Genomic DNA, 16,038 nt, shown 5'->3' with positions numbered 1-16,038 from the left:
GGTAGTTTCAATGCGCTCAGGACGCGTGGCTTTATGGCCGTCTCTCTGCTGTCTGCTGGCCACACTGGTAATTAGTCAAGGTCTGGAGTACAAATAGAGAAATGTGCTTTACCCTTCGCGAGCCTAGGATGTAAATACCTGTGTTTGTAAACGTCTTCCGTGCGCACACATCTGTTGTCCCTCTGCACTCATCGATATCGCTTCTTTGCCTTCTCCTTTGGACTCCTGGACGGGCTATTGGCTAATTCCTCCACCGACTTTTTGTATATCAGTAGCCTATATCGGTATTTTTCTTTATCTCAACAATGGTTAAAGTAAGATTAATAAGTGCGTGTGTGTGTGTGTGTGTGTGTGCGTGTGTGTGTGTGTGTGTGTGTGTGTGTGTGTGTGGGGGGGGGGGGGGGGGCTAGGTGGGTGGGTGTGTCTGTTTGGGTGTTTCTGTGTGGGTGTGTCTGGGAATATGCTAATCAGCTATAGGACTCAGACACGGTAACATCTTTGTTTACACCTGCTTATCTTGTATCCACCTCTCGTGGATGTGTCTGCCGTGGTACTGAGATGTATTCTGACATGTTACTCGGTGGGTTGATGGTTGGCCCGCTCTACAGACAGGTGGGGCGAGTTGTAGAAGACCTTGAATGCCTACTGCTGTGCAGCCGCTGCGTTCAGAGCGCTCTAACAGATGGATCAGGAGTTCTGCCCAACTTGTATCGTATACACCCTACCGCAACAGCCCCATCTCTCAGGGAGATCGAACTACGTCCAACTCCTGTGCAGAATGTAGCCAATCAGTACAGTCATGTTCTGAAATGTTTCTTTATTTCCTGAAAGAGGACAGTACATTCCCAGTCTGAATGCAGCTTGCTTTTACCAGTAACTCACTTTTTGATACTTTAAAAGTGCTATACTGTTTTTTGTCTGTCTGTCTGTCTGTCTGTCTGTCTGTCTGTCTGTCTGTGTAATGCATCTATGAATCTAGCAATGTACTGAATAACCAGTTTTACGTTTGTGTATGTATGTGTGTGTGTCTGAAGCACACTTGCTCTCTCAAAGTCACCTTCCTGTCCTGAGACCTTCTAGGGGCTGAAATAGTTTCCATCTCACATACAAAGGAAAAATGTACACACAAATAATTGTACTCTCTTCACACAGACATCTGAACACATGTATATGTTCCAAAATGACATACTATACAGGAACGGAAACTCCCTATGGTTTCATTGCATATGGATTGGTTCTGGTGACTGCGTGTGTTTGTGCGTGAGTAACATGGACTCATGTTTTTTGTGCCCAGGACATTTGATCTCCTCAGCTACTTGGAAAGGTTAGAAGGGGGTGTGTATCTATGTCTACCCGTCTTCCCTCTCGTCACTGCCTGACCCCCCCCCCCCCCCCCCCCCCCCCCCCCCGTTAATATAATTAAGAATAACTTATAACGCTGTCACTACTTAGGAAAAGTGGTACTACTATGAAGGGTACAAACAAACAACAAACAAACCATGAGATAGCTTTGTGGTCATTCATATAACTTGATGAGAATTTAATCAGGAGTAGTTATTAGCAAACACACATTAAACCTGCACTATTTAACTCTTTCACAGCCATGCTCTTTCTTCAAACCTGTTTCTGACTGTTATACTGCAACTATCACTGTTGTTGATATGATCTGAGTGTCATTCAGTCAGTAAACTCTGTGGTGTGGCGGCTGCCTCTCCCCAGCATGGCACACAGCCTGTCCACGGCGTACCGGAGACGGTGGTGGATGGCCGTGACGGCGGTCATCGAGAACCTGCTCTTCTCCGCCGTGCTGCTGGGATGGGGCTCGCTGCTCATCATGCTGAAGAAGGAAGGCTTCTACTCCCACCTGTGTGCAGGTAGAGTCGTCCCGTGCTCGTAGTCACACTCTAAAAGGGATTCACTTTATGAGACCCCCACTTGCCCTACCCCCCTCTAGTGGGCAAGGAGGAAAGCCTGTAAGACTGTAGGAGACAAAGACCTTCTTCCAGGGATCGTGTTCAGTGCGATGGTTGCCAGAATGGGCAGCTAAAATGGTAGGATAAACAGATGAAACAGGGGTTTAGAAGAAGGGAACCGCCTGTTTCAGCTCGAATCGGAACGCTATCTGAATTCTTTTAATGTATTTTGGGCTGGGAGTTCTTGGTAGGAGAGGGATCATATTATTCCCCTGGTTACGACCCCCAATGTCACTTTGTGTTATTTGTTTTAAGCTAGTACCTTCATTGTATATGAGCGTTATAACGAGATGTTCTATTTCAAGAGCGCCACTCACACCGTGGCTTTATACTCTAAGTGTCTGAGAAGCCAAACCCTCTCTTGGACCCAGGCGTCACCAGACGGAGCTCCACACATCCACATACTCCTAGTAGAACATTCACAAACTTGTTGGCAGAGCCTGGCAAGAACAATGGAACTGACAGCTGTTTCCTCTAAACAAGGGTCCTACTTTAGTAACAGTGACAAAATAGCATAGTTTTCCATGATGAACATGAGGAGGCGAATTTGGTTTACTGTCCCTTTAAATAAGATTAAAGCCGTTGTAAGTAAGATTCAAAGTCCTATGTCACATAGTCTCACAAATCAGACTTCAGATTAATATTTGAAGTCTGATGGAAGGCTCAAATCTGGGTTAAAGATCCCATGCCATTAAAATCACATTTTTCCTATTGTTTGTTAAATAACATAGGTCAGAATAAGTTTGTGACCTGTGGTAAGTTTGAAATCTATGCAGTTTGTCTGCTGTATGCAATAGCCAATGAAAGGAATAAGGTGTCACTGCTACGTAGCGTTGTCAAATTATTATTCATGGACCTGCCCACTTGGTTGGTTCGTAACCACCCACAGAAATTCTGAAGGAGTCGAGATTGCGCTAGTGCTGCTTAATAACAGGCTAGTTACAGAATTTTGAATGCAATGGCAGAACAAAATCGAACCTGTGTGTCATGCTAAAGCAAAACGTACACATTGCATCTCCTGCCAAAGACTGAGGAATTAAGGGAGAAATGGTTGCAATTTATTTTTGGAAAAATACCAAAAAACTGGAACCAGATTAGTGCTGTGTTCGGAGCATTTCAGAGACGATGACTTTGTCTTGTCTCTGGTATTTCCACAACAAGACTCTTAGTGGGGGTTATCTCAGCCATGGTGGAGAAGGTATTGGGGGAAAGGAACTTTGGCTTTGACTCCCTGAAGTAGGCTACATGAACCATGGCATCGAGGAGAAAGGGATTGTTGCCCGCGAATGTCTCTCGCTTGAGCCCCGCTTCCGGCTGAGGCGGTGGTGCCTAAGCGCTGACCGCTGCCGAGGCGGTGGTCCCTCGGCAGCAAGGCTCCGGCGGGAGACAACCGCGGTCAACAATCACGAGCAACAATCCCTTTCTTTTCCATGTCGTGTTTCAGTCTACTTCAGATTGATGTGGACTTGGAAGAACCAGAGACGTCGGAGAACCCGACGCAGTCATTTGTGATATTGTCTGGAGGCGCACACAGCTTTTGGCCGTGATCATATGTATTATATGATATATCTATGCATATATGATATCATTTAGATACAGAGCTCCTGGACTGTAACGCAAGTGTTGTACACTTCTTTGGTATTTGGATAACCGTTCTGCTGTTGGTGTTATGGGTGGCGCATAACACGCCAGACTCGTCTCTGGTATTTCCAAAACGAGACTCGTAGTGGGGGTTATTTTAGCCATGGTGGAGAAGGAATTGGGGGGTAAGGAACTTTGGCTTCGACTCCCTGAAGTACATAAACAATGATATGGAGGTGAAAGGGATTTTTGCCCGCGAATGTCTCCCGCTTGAGCCCCGCTTCCCGCTGCCTGCTGCCGAGGGACCACCGCCTCGGCGCTGCCTGCTACAGGAGGCGGTGGTGCCTAAGCGCTGACCGCTGCCGAGGCGGTGGTCCCTCGGCAGCGAGGCTCCGGCGGGAGACAACCGCGGTCAACAATCCCTTTCTCCCCCACTGGTGGTTCAGTCTACTTCAGATTGATTGATTGACGTGGAAGAACCAGAGACGTCGAAGAACCCGACACAGTCGTTTGAGATTCATAATATTGTCTGGAGGCTCACACAGCTTTTGGCTGTGATAATATACATTACATGATATAGATATCCATGTATAATATGATATTATTTAGATATAGAGCTCCAGGACTCCCACCGGAGCACCCGGAGTGTTCCAGAATATTTACAGAACACGGCAAAAGGCTGTGTGCGCCTCGCCATTGCGATACATCCACTGTAAACAGAGCGCAAGGTACCGTGGCCGCAAGATGCTCAGAGCCACACCCCCACCCTCCTCCTTGACCCGCCTCCCTCCTCATCATTTGCATTAAAGCTACAGACACCGAAACGGCGCATTTGGGGAAAGCTCAATGTGTGACTGGCTCGTAGTGGCTCTAATTCTGCACCACGGCTGAATTTCAGGAACGTCTTCAAATACTGTGTTTGGGGCCCACTAATATCTATATTCAAGCATCCATAAAGTAGCATTCCATGGGACTTTTAAGGGGCGTTTACCTTGCTCCAAATTTCTTTTTACCAATCATTTGAGTGCAGGTTGGGACCTGTAAGCGAGTAACTGGTGAACACAAACTCGGCCGGCAGTAGTAAACTGAAGAAAAGTGTCCCCTTCTGAAAAGTGATCTACTACTTCTGTCTAACATCTCTGTAATGATAGAGGAAACAAGGCATAATTCCACTGATTGTCTGTTGGCTCATGTCTTTATCACAAGCGATCTTCTGTCTTATAATACATCCATAGATCCATTAGGTCTGGGTTGTTTTTATTAAAAAATTGAAACAAATGAGCAAGTCAACCTTACTATTTTGCATTAAAATGCCCTTAAAGGAATAACTCTAAAAGTAAGGGTGTTTTCACAAGTATAGTTTGTTAGGGTGAACTATTCTTTTAAAGGGTAATCAAACTCCTAAATTCTAGGCAGTAGCTGATAGGGCTATTGTATGAGAAAAAGGATTTAGATTTAGTCCCTATTTCCCTGGTCCAGATCCATATTATTCCTTGTGGGTAGCCTTTGCTCCATAAAACATTGGAAGACTTCATTAACAACGTGATTTTCCTTTTTAATAAATACATTTGCTTGTCTGCTTGCTTGCTTGCTTGGGTGAGTCAGTTCATTCAAGGCTTTTTCTTTATATATTATGGATTGAGAAACATAAATGATTTGATGCATACCGCGTTTGATAGGATTGAACTTCAACAAATTTCAATGAGTATATTTAATGACAGAGGAAATACCTTGGTTTCCGTGTAGAAGAGAACCAGACAGGCGGCAGCAACCTGACGTCCCTGGAGAGCGGGGAGTGGCGGAGCTGTGTGGACCAGGAGGAGATGCTCAACCTGGGCTTCACAATCGGCTCCTTCCTGCTGAGCGCCGCAACACTTCCACTGGGCATCCTCATGGACAGATACGGGCCCCGCCCTCTCAGGCTGACCGGCAGGTGGGTCTTTCTGCGCTGCGGTGCCTGGTGGGATCGAGTTGATGGGATAGTGTGTTGTATATCGCTAGCCTCGTAGCATAATTGCCTAAGTCATATTTTCAGCCAAATTAGGATGTCTAACTTAACTCTACTCTCCTAACGCTGTGCCTCATTGGCTATATCCTAAGACAACCAGAGTGTTTTTAACATTCCATAAACACTATCTGCCTCAGTCATCCATTTGACTTTGGCCTTTTTCACCCTAAATAAAAGATGAAACTTAAAATATGACTTTGGCAGTTATGCTATCAATTTTATTTTCATTGTATGAGTGTTTGAACTGTGGCCTGTATTTCAGTGCGTGTTTTGCTGCCTCCTGTGCCATGATAGCTGCAGCAGCCTATAATCCTGAAGGTGAGACAACACATCAATAACCGTATCATAAAAATACACACACACCGTCTCTGCGCCTCATCCAGCTATAAATGAACTCCACCTTGACATTCTGAGAGCTCCTCATGCGGTCGGGTCAGTCATGTGGCTCCTGGGTCAGCCCACTGGGTCAGGGGAACCTCACTTCCTGCTCTCTACTTCCTGACTTGTTTGTTTTTCTTCTCCTTCCTCATTCCACAGTACTGTCGCCCATCATCTTCCTCGCTGTGTCCTTCAACGGCTTCGGAGGAATCTGCCTCACTTTTACCTCACTTACTGTAAGATGTGCATCAAAGACACAAGCATACGCATAAACACAAACAGAAAAATACCCTGAATTTCAGCTTTAAACTAAACTAGTGACCGTTTTAGTAATTTGTTTTGTACTTTTCTATTGACTGGTCAAACATGGCACTTTCATTGCATAATATCTTCTTGTTTTGAGTAAACAGAATACATGGACAAAATGTTTTGCACAATAAGTAGCGTTGCCTTGTACTTCTTTTCATTTGAAAGTATGTAGGGACATTTTGTGCACTTAAACAAACACCCTGAGGTGCTTGTTGTCAGCAGTAGCCAAACTCTACGTCATCTCAAGTGCTCTCTTCTATAACAGCTGCACGCGCTCACCCACATGTTGCCAAACATAACATTGTGCGTGTCTGTCAGTGCGTATGTGTGTGTGTGTTTCTGAGTGACATTTGCTGTTCCATTGTGCGTGTTGAATTCTAGCGGGGCGCCCCTAGCCAATGACAAATGTGGACAGCCTACACACCCCTCCCATACCTTCCTAACCCTATCTAAAACACACAGTTAGACCCCCCCCCCCCACACACACACACACACACAACCACACACATACACAAACACACTCCTTCCCTCATGTCCTTGCCTTTATTTGTCCTTAGCTCCATATGTGTGTGAGTATAACTGTGAACCTGTAAAAGGGATTTTAAACTAAAGCCAGGCAATTTATTTTAGAAGCCTTTTTTTGTTGTATTTGTTTAAATTATCTTTACATCTCAACAGCAATCATTAAATCAAATGCTCAGACATAAATAGAAAAATAATCTGGTATCTGTGGCTGTCACAGGCCTTTAATAAGCAAAATAAGACCGTAAAATCATGTGATTGGCCCGAATAGCCAGGTAGGCAGGAAGTCTCTTCCTCAAGACCAGAGTTTTCCACAAGAAGATCAGACCTGTTCTGAAGCCAGCTGGTCACTCGTTTTTGGGGAGTGGCTTTGAGAGAGACCCGAAGGGAGAGGTGGGCTTTTTTAGGTTGGGTACTTTAAAAATGTGTCTTTATCTGGCTGCCTACCATGGCTTTAAGTGAATCTGTGCATGCCTGTGTGATTTTTAAGAATATATATATATATACATATATTATTTTGCCACTGTGCTACTGGCTACTATCATTCAAATGACGTCTGAGATAAGGGCTGGTTGGATTCCATGTTTCCACACCATTATTTGTTGTTCAGTGTGTAGTTTATTTCAGGTCAGTTTCACCTAAAATAATCACTGAATAGCTGCTTGGCTGGCTGGCTGGTGTTCAAGCACAGCTGTAAAATAAACAGGCATTGTAGGGAAAGAATGTACCATGGGCGTCAGTTTGGTTTGAAATGTGCTGGGGACAGAGACGCATTGGGAAGTGCATTTTCAGAAGTGCAATGGGGATGCAATGAGGTACAATGAAGATGCACTCTTTTTTTTCTCTTTAGTGCAGGTGTTACACCGAATTCTGTGACCCACCGAAAAGTGTGAACCCAGGGGGCGCTGTTGCATATTTTTTGCAATATGCACGAGTTTGAAGCGTAGACAGGCATGACAAAAACATAAATATAACATAAGATCTCACCCAACCAATAACCTTTCTCTTAAAGGTGCTTAACAAATACATTTGTTTTGACTTGATTAGCATTTTACAGACCCATACAATGATAGGGCGTTTAGTACGGTCCTTCACCGTTGCTTCTTTACCCATAAAAAGCTACAGTCAGTGTTAAATTACGCTGATTTACCTTTGAGCATTTCCTATTATAGACTACTAGGTAAAACGCTGTTTAGAATTAATGTTAGTATCAAGAAAGGAAAGACACACCGGTGGTGGGAGATCTTATGTTTTATTTATGTTTTTGTTATAATGAAACGTGCATGTTGCAGAAAATGTACAACAGCACCCCCTGGGGTCACACTTTCGGTGGGTCGCAGAATTCGGTGTAACACCGGTAATGAAAGGTTCTGAAAGACGGCATACCCATGTAGCTAATTACTAAGGAATAAAATGTATACAAAATCTGTCTGGCACGTTTTATGAAGAAAACGTTTCCAAAAAGCATCGGACATATGACCCACTATGTTCTGCTCCATGTATCCAATGTTGACAACGTGACATGATATGGCTAAGCTAACAACATAAAGAGGAGCTAGGAAAGGAAATCAACTGCTTGTTTAAGTTCAGAAGGGCCAAACGTGTGGCTACACAGAGCACTACAAAAGTCGTCAAGATTGAAAAAGAAAAAAATATTTGTTGCACATTTCAATTCACAACACGCATTCCATCAAAACTAGCCTACATCAGGCATTCTGACCAAAACTCATGCACTCCCCCCCCCCCCCCCGCCCCCACAATTATTCCAGAATTCAAGCAAAGCAAGAATGACCAAAAATCACTTTGTGTCAACAAGAGACTGACTCCACCGACTATCAATTGCAAGTTAAACCAGCCGACCACTTGAGTGAAAAAAACACAAGACCTCGCCACAGCACCAGCAAATCTTAAGCAATAAATATCGCGTCTTACATTTATTTATATGATGGACGTGAGCATTCCACTGCATTGAGAAGAGCCGTGAAATAAACAAAAATAATTGACAGCTGAACGTTAGGAAGCCCCATGCAAGTGAATGGAGCAGTCTACAGCATTGAGAAGAGCCGTGTAATAAGTAAGGGATAATGTATAGAACGCCGGTCATTATCGGGAAAATAAGCCCCGACAGGGCGAACAGGACACCGACGCGCAGTGAAGGTGTCTTGCTTCGCCCTGAAGGGGCTTAATTTCGATAATGACCGGCGACGCTCTATACAATATCCTGCTTATTACACGGCTACGTGCCAAAACGAAAAAATGACACATACCACAAAAAATGACACATTCACATGCTGTGTCCTTTTACAATTTATTTGTTACCAGCATTCGTAGTGTTGATCAGCAGAGAAATAGTCAGCCAAAGGCGTTGACGTCGCTTAGCAACCGAAGACGAAAAGTTACCGGACTACTTGAGGAGTGATAACAAAGACGTCATTATAGGCAAAAAGTCCTTTGTTTTCCTTGACAGCGGTCAATTATACTTAGCAACGGTGAATTATCAAATATAATTCACCGCCGGAAGTTGTGAAGAGCCCATGCAAGTGAACGGAGCGTTCCACGGCATTGAGAAGACCCGTGCAATAATCCATAATAATTCAACTCAATTTTCTTTTTTTCTTTTTTTTTTTTACAAGTGGTGGGTACAAAATGAATCTTGAAGAAATCTGGTGGGGACGCGTCCTCAGCGTCCCCGGCGTAATCGACGCCTATGACCATGTGCAACATATGGCTCATTAGCTTAAACGGCTAGCTTTCAATAGAACGTGTGGCATGTTCATCTCCGATGTCGTTCAGACACTCAGAGGCTTTCACAGCACAGCATGTCGTGCTATGAGGATATGATCACTTATAGCTTCCTGTCAGCATGCAATACAGAAACATCCTCATGTTTTAAAATACCAAAGTGGGAGCGACAGATGGTCACCAGAGATTTTAGTCATATATTAGTCGAACCCCAAGATTATTTGGGCCAGACCAGATCCCCAAGCCAAAAAACATCTATATTATTGCCACCCACGCTTTATTCGACTATCTCTGCTATCTTTGGTGTGGAGGGGTCTTCTCAGCACTGGCCAATATATTATTCTTAACTACTAATACAGAGTCAATTGACAGGGCTACAGTGCAACCTGTTGGTAGGGGACAAGAGTCACTGTTCTGCCGATGGGAATTTGGTTTGCGTATAGCCAGTGTAAACAGATCTAGCCCAGCGTTGCATTTTGATAATCAATGTCAAATAAATTAAGTAATGTGCTAGAAATCAATGAAATGTGTGTGTATGTGTGTGTGTTTGTGTGTGTGTGTGTCCTCCCTCTCTGTGTCCAGCTGCCTAACATGTTTGGAAACGTGCGCTCCACCATCCTCTCCCTGATGATCGGCTCGTATGCGTCCTCTGCTGTGACCTTTCCTGGTGTCAAGGTACCAACCAGCACACACACACACACACACACACACACACACACACACACACACACACACACACACACACACACACACACACACATTCATAATCTTTCATGATCTCGTTCCCCGTTTTTGTATCGTGTGTGTGTGTGTGTTTGTGTGTGCAGCTGATATACGACCTGGGCGTGTCCTTCCGGGTCATCATGTGGGTTTGGTCTGGGATGGCCTGCCTGGTGTTCCTCAACTGCTTCCTGAACTGGCCCACAGAGTCCTTCCCTGCGCCAGAAGACATCCGATACACGTTAGTACAAACACCGACACACACACACTCACACACACACTCCCACACCCTCCTCACAGTAGATGGTAGATAGAAGGTTACATGGTTCCTCGACTGTAGTTTGTCGGTGTCTCGCTGTCCCCCCCCCCCCCCCCCCCGAGTCGGCAGACTCAGCACGGGTTTGTTGCAGAGTGGGTAGGGGCCTTTGGAATAAAAGAGTCTGCTAAAATGCTTTCCTCACCGTCTCTCCTCTACTCCTTACAGGAAAAAGGTGAAGCTGAGTGGCGTAATGATAGAGGACAAGATGGCAGGGAACAGGACCCCCTACACCCATGTGTCCACCGTGGAGACCACCAACAGCCACCGAGTAGACGAGCCCAACCATCCCGGCTCACAGCCGCAGGGTGAGGATCTGACGTCAATAAGGGTTTTTTGTGATTCATATCGTCTGTTTTTTACAGTTACATACAGTTTACAAACTAGTATACACTTTAGTATACACACTAGTGAGGTTTTGCAGATTTTTGACCGAAGCTCTTTATCAGCCTGTGGGACTCCCAGTGTTTTCTCTCTGTATCTCTGCAGTATGAGATGGACCCGATTTTTACTTATTTTCCAATTGCTCATTATCATAATGAAAAGTGAATCCACGGTGATGGCGCTGTCTGACTACGTTTTGCTTTGACAAAGACTGGCTGCTGAGGGGCACGGTCACATTGCGTATCAAGGGGCTTCTTAGAAGCTGTCCATAAGCTGCTTGAGACTAGAAGGATTTGCAACGCACCAGTGTGTTTAGCTTAGCTGCGGAAGATCAGCATTTCCATGATTTAAAGTCGCACTTTAATCAACATTTAGCATAGCTTTGTATACATCCTGATGTTCCTCGCCCTGCCCCCTGTTGTCCAGATGCTGTTCCCCTGTCTCACTCTGTCTGCTCCCCCATCTTCCTGTGGAGTCTCATCACCATGGCGATGACCCAGCTCAGGCTCATCTTCTTCATGGGAGCCATGAACAAGATGCTGGAGTACCTGGTCACCCACGGCGAACCGCATCGTGAGGGCTCACATCACTCACATACTGTACACTTCAGGCACAGACACATTAACACATTCCATAATGCATGTATTTATTCCTTATGATATAATGTGGCAGACAAAGTCATATTTTTCTACGCTATTTGTCTGTTCATAAGCTTGCTTTATGATCGACCGTAACAATAATAATCTCTCATACACATACATTATTTCCTCAACCGTAAAAGACAAGAATGGGTATACGCATTGAAGCTGTCTGTCACACTTATATAAAGTAGATCTAAGTGGAAATGTTGGTAAAGAACGAGTTTTGATTGGACTCTACGTTAAGTATCAGAATCAAACTAGAGCCATGTATTCATGTTTTAAACTTTGGGCGGTCACCTTGTCAGAGCCCCCCCACGGTTACACAGTTTTCCTTCACATACTCAGTGCTGAACACATTTGGAAATAATGTTTCATAACAATAAGTCTCTTTTTGTTACAGCATCTGAAGAGCTGCTTCTGCAGTCCGAGGAACAAGGTGAGACCTCAGCATCTGGAAAGGAGAGGGTTTTCTGTTTTCCTTAAATATCTCCCCTTCTCTCTCTTGCTGTGGTCTCTCAGCCTCTAAATGTATTTGTGGGAGAGTTTGTGGAGGTTGTCTGGGTTAAGCAGCCTCACCTGGCTGAGTCTGATTGGACTCTGGGGCTGGGTGAGGCTTCATACCTGTTGCACATTAAGGGAACCATTTTATTGGATTTTAAATGACACTTTCGGGATCACAAGAGAAAATATTTGTCTTGTTGTGTGTGATCGTTGATCTTTGACCTCTGATATTCTTTCCTCCTCTAGTGGGGTTCTACTCTTCCATATTTGGCTCTCTGCAGCTGCTGTGCCTGCTGACCTGCCCCCTGATTGGCTACATCATGGACTGGAGGCTGAAGGAGTGCGAGGAAGAAGAGGCGGACGTCCTCGCTCTCACAGAAAAAAAGTAAGAGATCAGCTGCAGCTGAAGCATTTAAGTACTGGTGCACGGAAATGTCACTTCTGTACATATTACATTAACATCTAGTCATTTAGCAGAGACTTGAATCCACACCTTACTTATAGGTGAAGCTAGGAACAATCAAAGTTGACTCAAATTAGTGTCGCTATGAAGCACAGTCTCGTCTCAAACATCCCATCTTGGGGGATTCATTCACTTCTCTCTTCCAGCCAATCAGGTTCCCCGAAGAGAGACAAGAAGATCCAAAAATTAACCAATGCTCTGAGAGCGTTCATCTTCACCAATCTGCTGCTCGTCACATTTGGAATTATTTCTTTGATTGACAACTTGCCCATACAGGTAAGAAAAAAACATACTGTGATGGGACAGGGAACTATAAAGGGAACCAGATTGCGAAATGGTGACATTGTAAATAGTTCATTACAGAGGTCACATATGGACCGATTTAAACAGAACCAATGTCTTTCTGTGGCCCTGTAAATACATCAGAATTCATTGTGGGTGAAATGTTCACAAGTGTACAGCTCTGAAGATGTCAGCTGACACCTGGTATAAGAATGAGTCTTGTGATCAGATCTTTCTTCCTCCCTTCCTGTATTTGTCAATAATGACCGAAACTTGCAAACTTCTGTTTGCAATGACCGAATGTGTTGTTAATTTGAATTGGCAGGAGGCAGCCCTGCACTTCCACATGCCTAGGCTGCCTGAAAGGAGAAGACGTAGTAATCAGAACAACACCGACTGTGTCCGTCCCTTAGCAAAGCACATCGGCAAAGATGTTTGCAGCACTAGTTATATATCTCTGTGCTTTTGAAAATGTTCTGACCGTGTTACGCGATGTGTGGGCAAATGAGGAAGAACATCTGCTTACGCAAAGGAGTTCAGTAGACTGTGTGTGTGTGTGTGTGTGTGTGTGTGTGCAGGTGGTGTCGTTTGTCCTCCACACAGTGGTCCGAGGCTTCATCCACTCCTGCTGTGGGGGTCTGTATGCAGCCGTGTAAGTAAACCACTAGGCTGTATCCCCACCACTGCTCCGTCTCTCCCCCCCCCCCCCCCCCCCCCATATAGCCCTGGTTCAGTGTTTCCTCCAGGATCACGTTCAGCAGCGAGGGACAGGGTTTTGTGGCACCTGGGTGGTGCGCAGGTATTACATACATTTCTAAAGGAGAAGTGTTTAGGCTTTAGTGGCCTCTACTGTTGAGTTTACAGTTGAAGTAAGTAATATGTTGAATATTTACTGTATAATAATACAGTAGATATTTACTGTATAATAATGTCAGATCACTTAATACCAGTGATCTGACAAGGTGAACTTGAGACGCAATCCCCAGTTAGATTCCTAAGTGCCTAGTGGTGTTCACCTGCCCAGGAGACGGGCAGCAGCACTCCTCTTCATATAGCCCATATTTCTACTCAATAGGCGAATATAAAAGTACCCTGCATTTAGTATAGCCTAACTTAAACAGGGTTAAACAGGATACATCTCTCTCCAAATGTACCCAATGGATGTAACACTAACATCTGTTCAGAAGTGTATCCCAAACCAACATAGATTGCATAAAGTACAAGCTGAACTGACTTTGGGTATGTGTACCATGGTGGAAACTAAAACGGTTGTCAATATGTCTCTTTGCATGACCAGAGGCTCCTGGGAACAGAGCCCTAGTTAGATATGGATCCTTTATTAATAACGGAGAAGCAGATTAGCAGGAATGAGTATTTACAAGTTTTCATCATCGTTATCATTGTGTATGAACGTAATCGCTGTTACTTCATTGTTGATGTAAATAGATGGCAGTCTGTCTTGGTAAATCTGCCTTGTAAATTGTAGATCTGCTTGTTAAACTGTAGATCTGCCTGGTAAACTGTAGAACTGTAGATCCCCACATAGAGACTCTGATTCTGCCTACCTTTCTTTAGGACAAGGTAAATTTTGAGAGACGGCATGCAATGGCATCAGGCGGCGTTCTGATACCGTTTCGTCTAGTCGCAAGTCTTAGATTTGGTCTCATCTAGACGTTGTTGTTGTATGCCTCCAGCTATCCGGCCAACCACTTTGGGACGCTGACCGGTATGCAGTCTATGGTCAGTGCCTTGTTTGCTCTGCTCCAGCAGCCTCTGTTCATGCTGATGGTGGGACACCTCAATGGAGACCCGTTCTGGGTAGGACTCACGAGACACACTCATTGTATTCTTATTGTAGAATGTTATTATATGTTATTATCTTATTGTACAAACATGTGACACTAACTTGGCACTTCTGCCCAATCAACAGATCAATGTCAGCCTGCTCGGTTTCTCTTTGGCCGGCTTCCTGCTGCCTGGCTACCTGTTTTATCACCGTAGAAATCTGTCGGAGGAGAAGAAGAAGCGGGACCAATTATCAAACAAAGAGAAGACCCCTCTGAATGTAGCGAACCCAAGCAATGCTGAAGTCCTAGTCAAAGGTCACACAACCAACGGACAAGCTGCCAATGGACTCACGGCATAGACCAACTCTGCAGTTCGGAGATAGGTAGAATAGCATCCGGTATTGGCCAGAGATATGGACTCGAGTCACATGACCTGGACTCGAGTCAGACTCGAATCATGATTTTGATGACTTCAGACTTGTCTTGACAAAATTACACATGACTTGCGACTCAACTTAGACTTGACTGCTATTGACTTGAGACTTGACTCAGACTTTGCCTCTTTGACTTGTATTGACTCGACATGTCTTGAGTCAAAAACATTTATTGTTTTAGATATCTAACATATTGCCTGCCCGCTATACACCCAAGACGCATTCACTTCCGTGAAGATGAAAAAAAAAACAGCGAGCGAAGAAAAATCTACACTTGTATCTTCAATAATATCAAAACGAAATTTCGATATATTTATTTATGCTTTCTTCAGAATCAGTTTAAGTTTCATATCGGCTTTGTTTCAGTTGGTCTCATTGATTTACGTTGACGCTGGGGTTGAGGACGTTCAGCAGTGTTGCCAGATTGGGCGGATTTTCCCACCCTATTGGGCTACGTTTAACAACATAAGATTTCGGCGCATGTGTATATCATAACACATTTGAAGACAGAAACAATGACCATATCATAACTGTATTGATAATAAATGGGCTCTCAGGTCTCACGCATTCGGCGTGAGACGCACGCAATTCAACCCATGCACAGGCTCACACGCCACACTTCGCATTTCTCACGCAGAGAAATTACCAGGATAGTGCCCAGTGCCCACCAATTTGCGCCGCTATTCAACAGTGGAACAGGTAGAAATCAAATGGATTTCCCATACGTAGGGTAAACAGACGTCCTCTTTTGCCCGGACATGTGCTCATTTTGCGACACACAAAAAATGACGGAATTTCAAAATCGTCTGGGTTTTATTAAAGCCTCATACATGTTCACATTGAATTTGCGTTGCGTTTCTCTGGGTCGTTCACAAACTAGTAAGGCTACGCCCTCCCCTACTCAGTTCTATTTGCTTTGTATTGGTTGAAGTGAGTAGGGGGAGTAGTTAAGTAGAGCCTTCAGATTGGACGGTTTGACTTACCGTCATGTTTTGTA

At 44.5% G+C, this 16,038-nt stretch overlaps 1 protein-coding gene across 1 annotated transcript in view; it reads left to right on the top strand.

Moving 5' to 3' along the window:
* slc43a1b (solute carrier family 43 member 1b) overlaps positions 1-14,966 on the top strand; it is a gene marked incomplete at its 3' end in the record, with an annotated part of 15,078 nt that extends 112 nt beyond the window's left edge. The window contains exons 2-15 of the mRNA XM_079759076.1: positions 1,720-1,874; positions 5,301-5,487; positions 5,825-5,880; positions 6,100-6,176; positions 10,096-10,188; positions 10,341-10,474; positions 10,718-10,857; positions 11,360-11,506; positions 11,975-12,010; positions 12,322-12,460; positions 12,685-12,814; positions 13,399-13,472; positions 14,515-14,638; positions 14,751-14,966. Coding sequence (XP_079615202.1) covers positions 1,721-1,874; positions 5,301-5,487; positions 5,825-5,880; positions 6,100-6,176; positions 10,096-10,188; positions 10,341-10,474; positions 10,718-10,857; positions 11,360-11,506; positions 11,975-12,010; positions 12,322-12,460; positions 12,685-12,814; positions 13,399-13,472; positions 14,515-14,638; positions 14,751-14,966 — 1,707 coding nt within the window. The 5' untranslated portion in view covers position 1,720. The remainder of the gene's footprint in view (positions 1-1,719; positions 1,875-5,300; positions 5,488-5,824; positions 5,881-6,099; positions 6,177-10,095; positions 10,189-10,340; positions 10,475-10,717; positions 10,858-11,359; positions 11,507-11,974; positions 12,011-12,321; positions 12,461-12,684; positions 12,815-13,398; positions 13,473-14,514; positions 14,639-14,750) is intronic.
* Between the last annotated feature and the right edge of the window lie 1,072 nt (positions 14,967-16,038).

The sequence above is a fragment of the Pollachius pollachius genome (genome assembly GCF_949987615.1).
Source record: "Pollachius pollachius genome assembly, chromosome: 2".
Taxonomy (NCBI): Eukaryota; Metazoa; Chordata; class Actinopteri; order Gadiformes; family Gadidae; genus Pollachius; species Pollachius pollachius.
The sequence above is the reverse complement of the archived record's forward strand: the minus strand, read 5'-3'. Positions and strand labels throughout refer to the sequence as shown.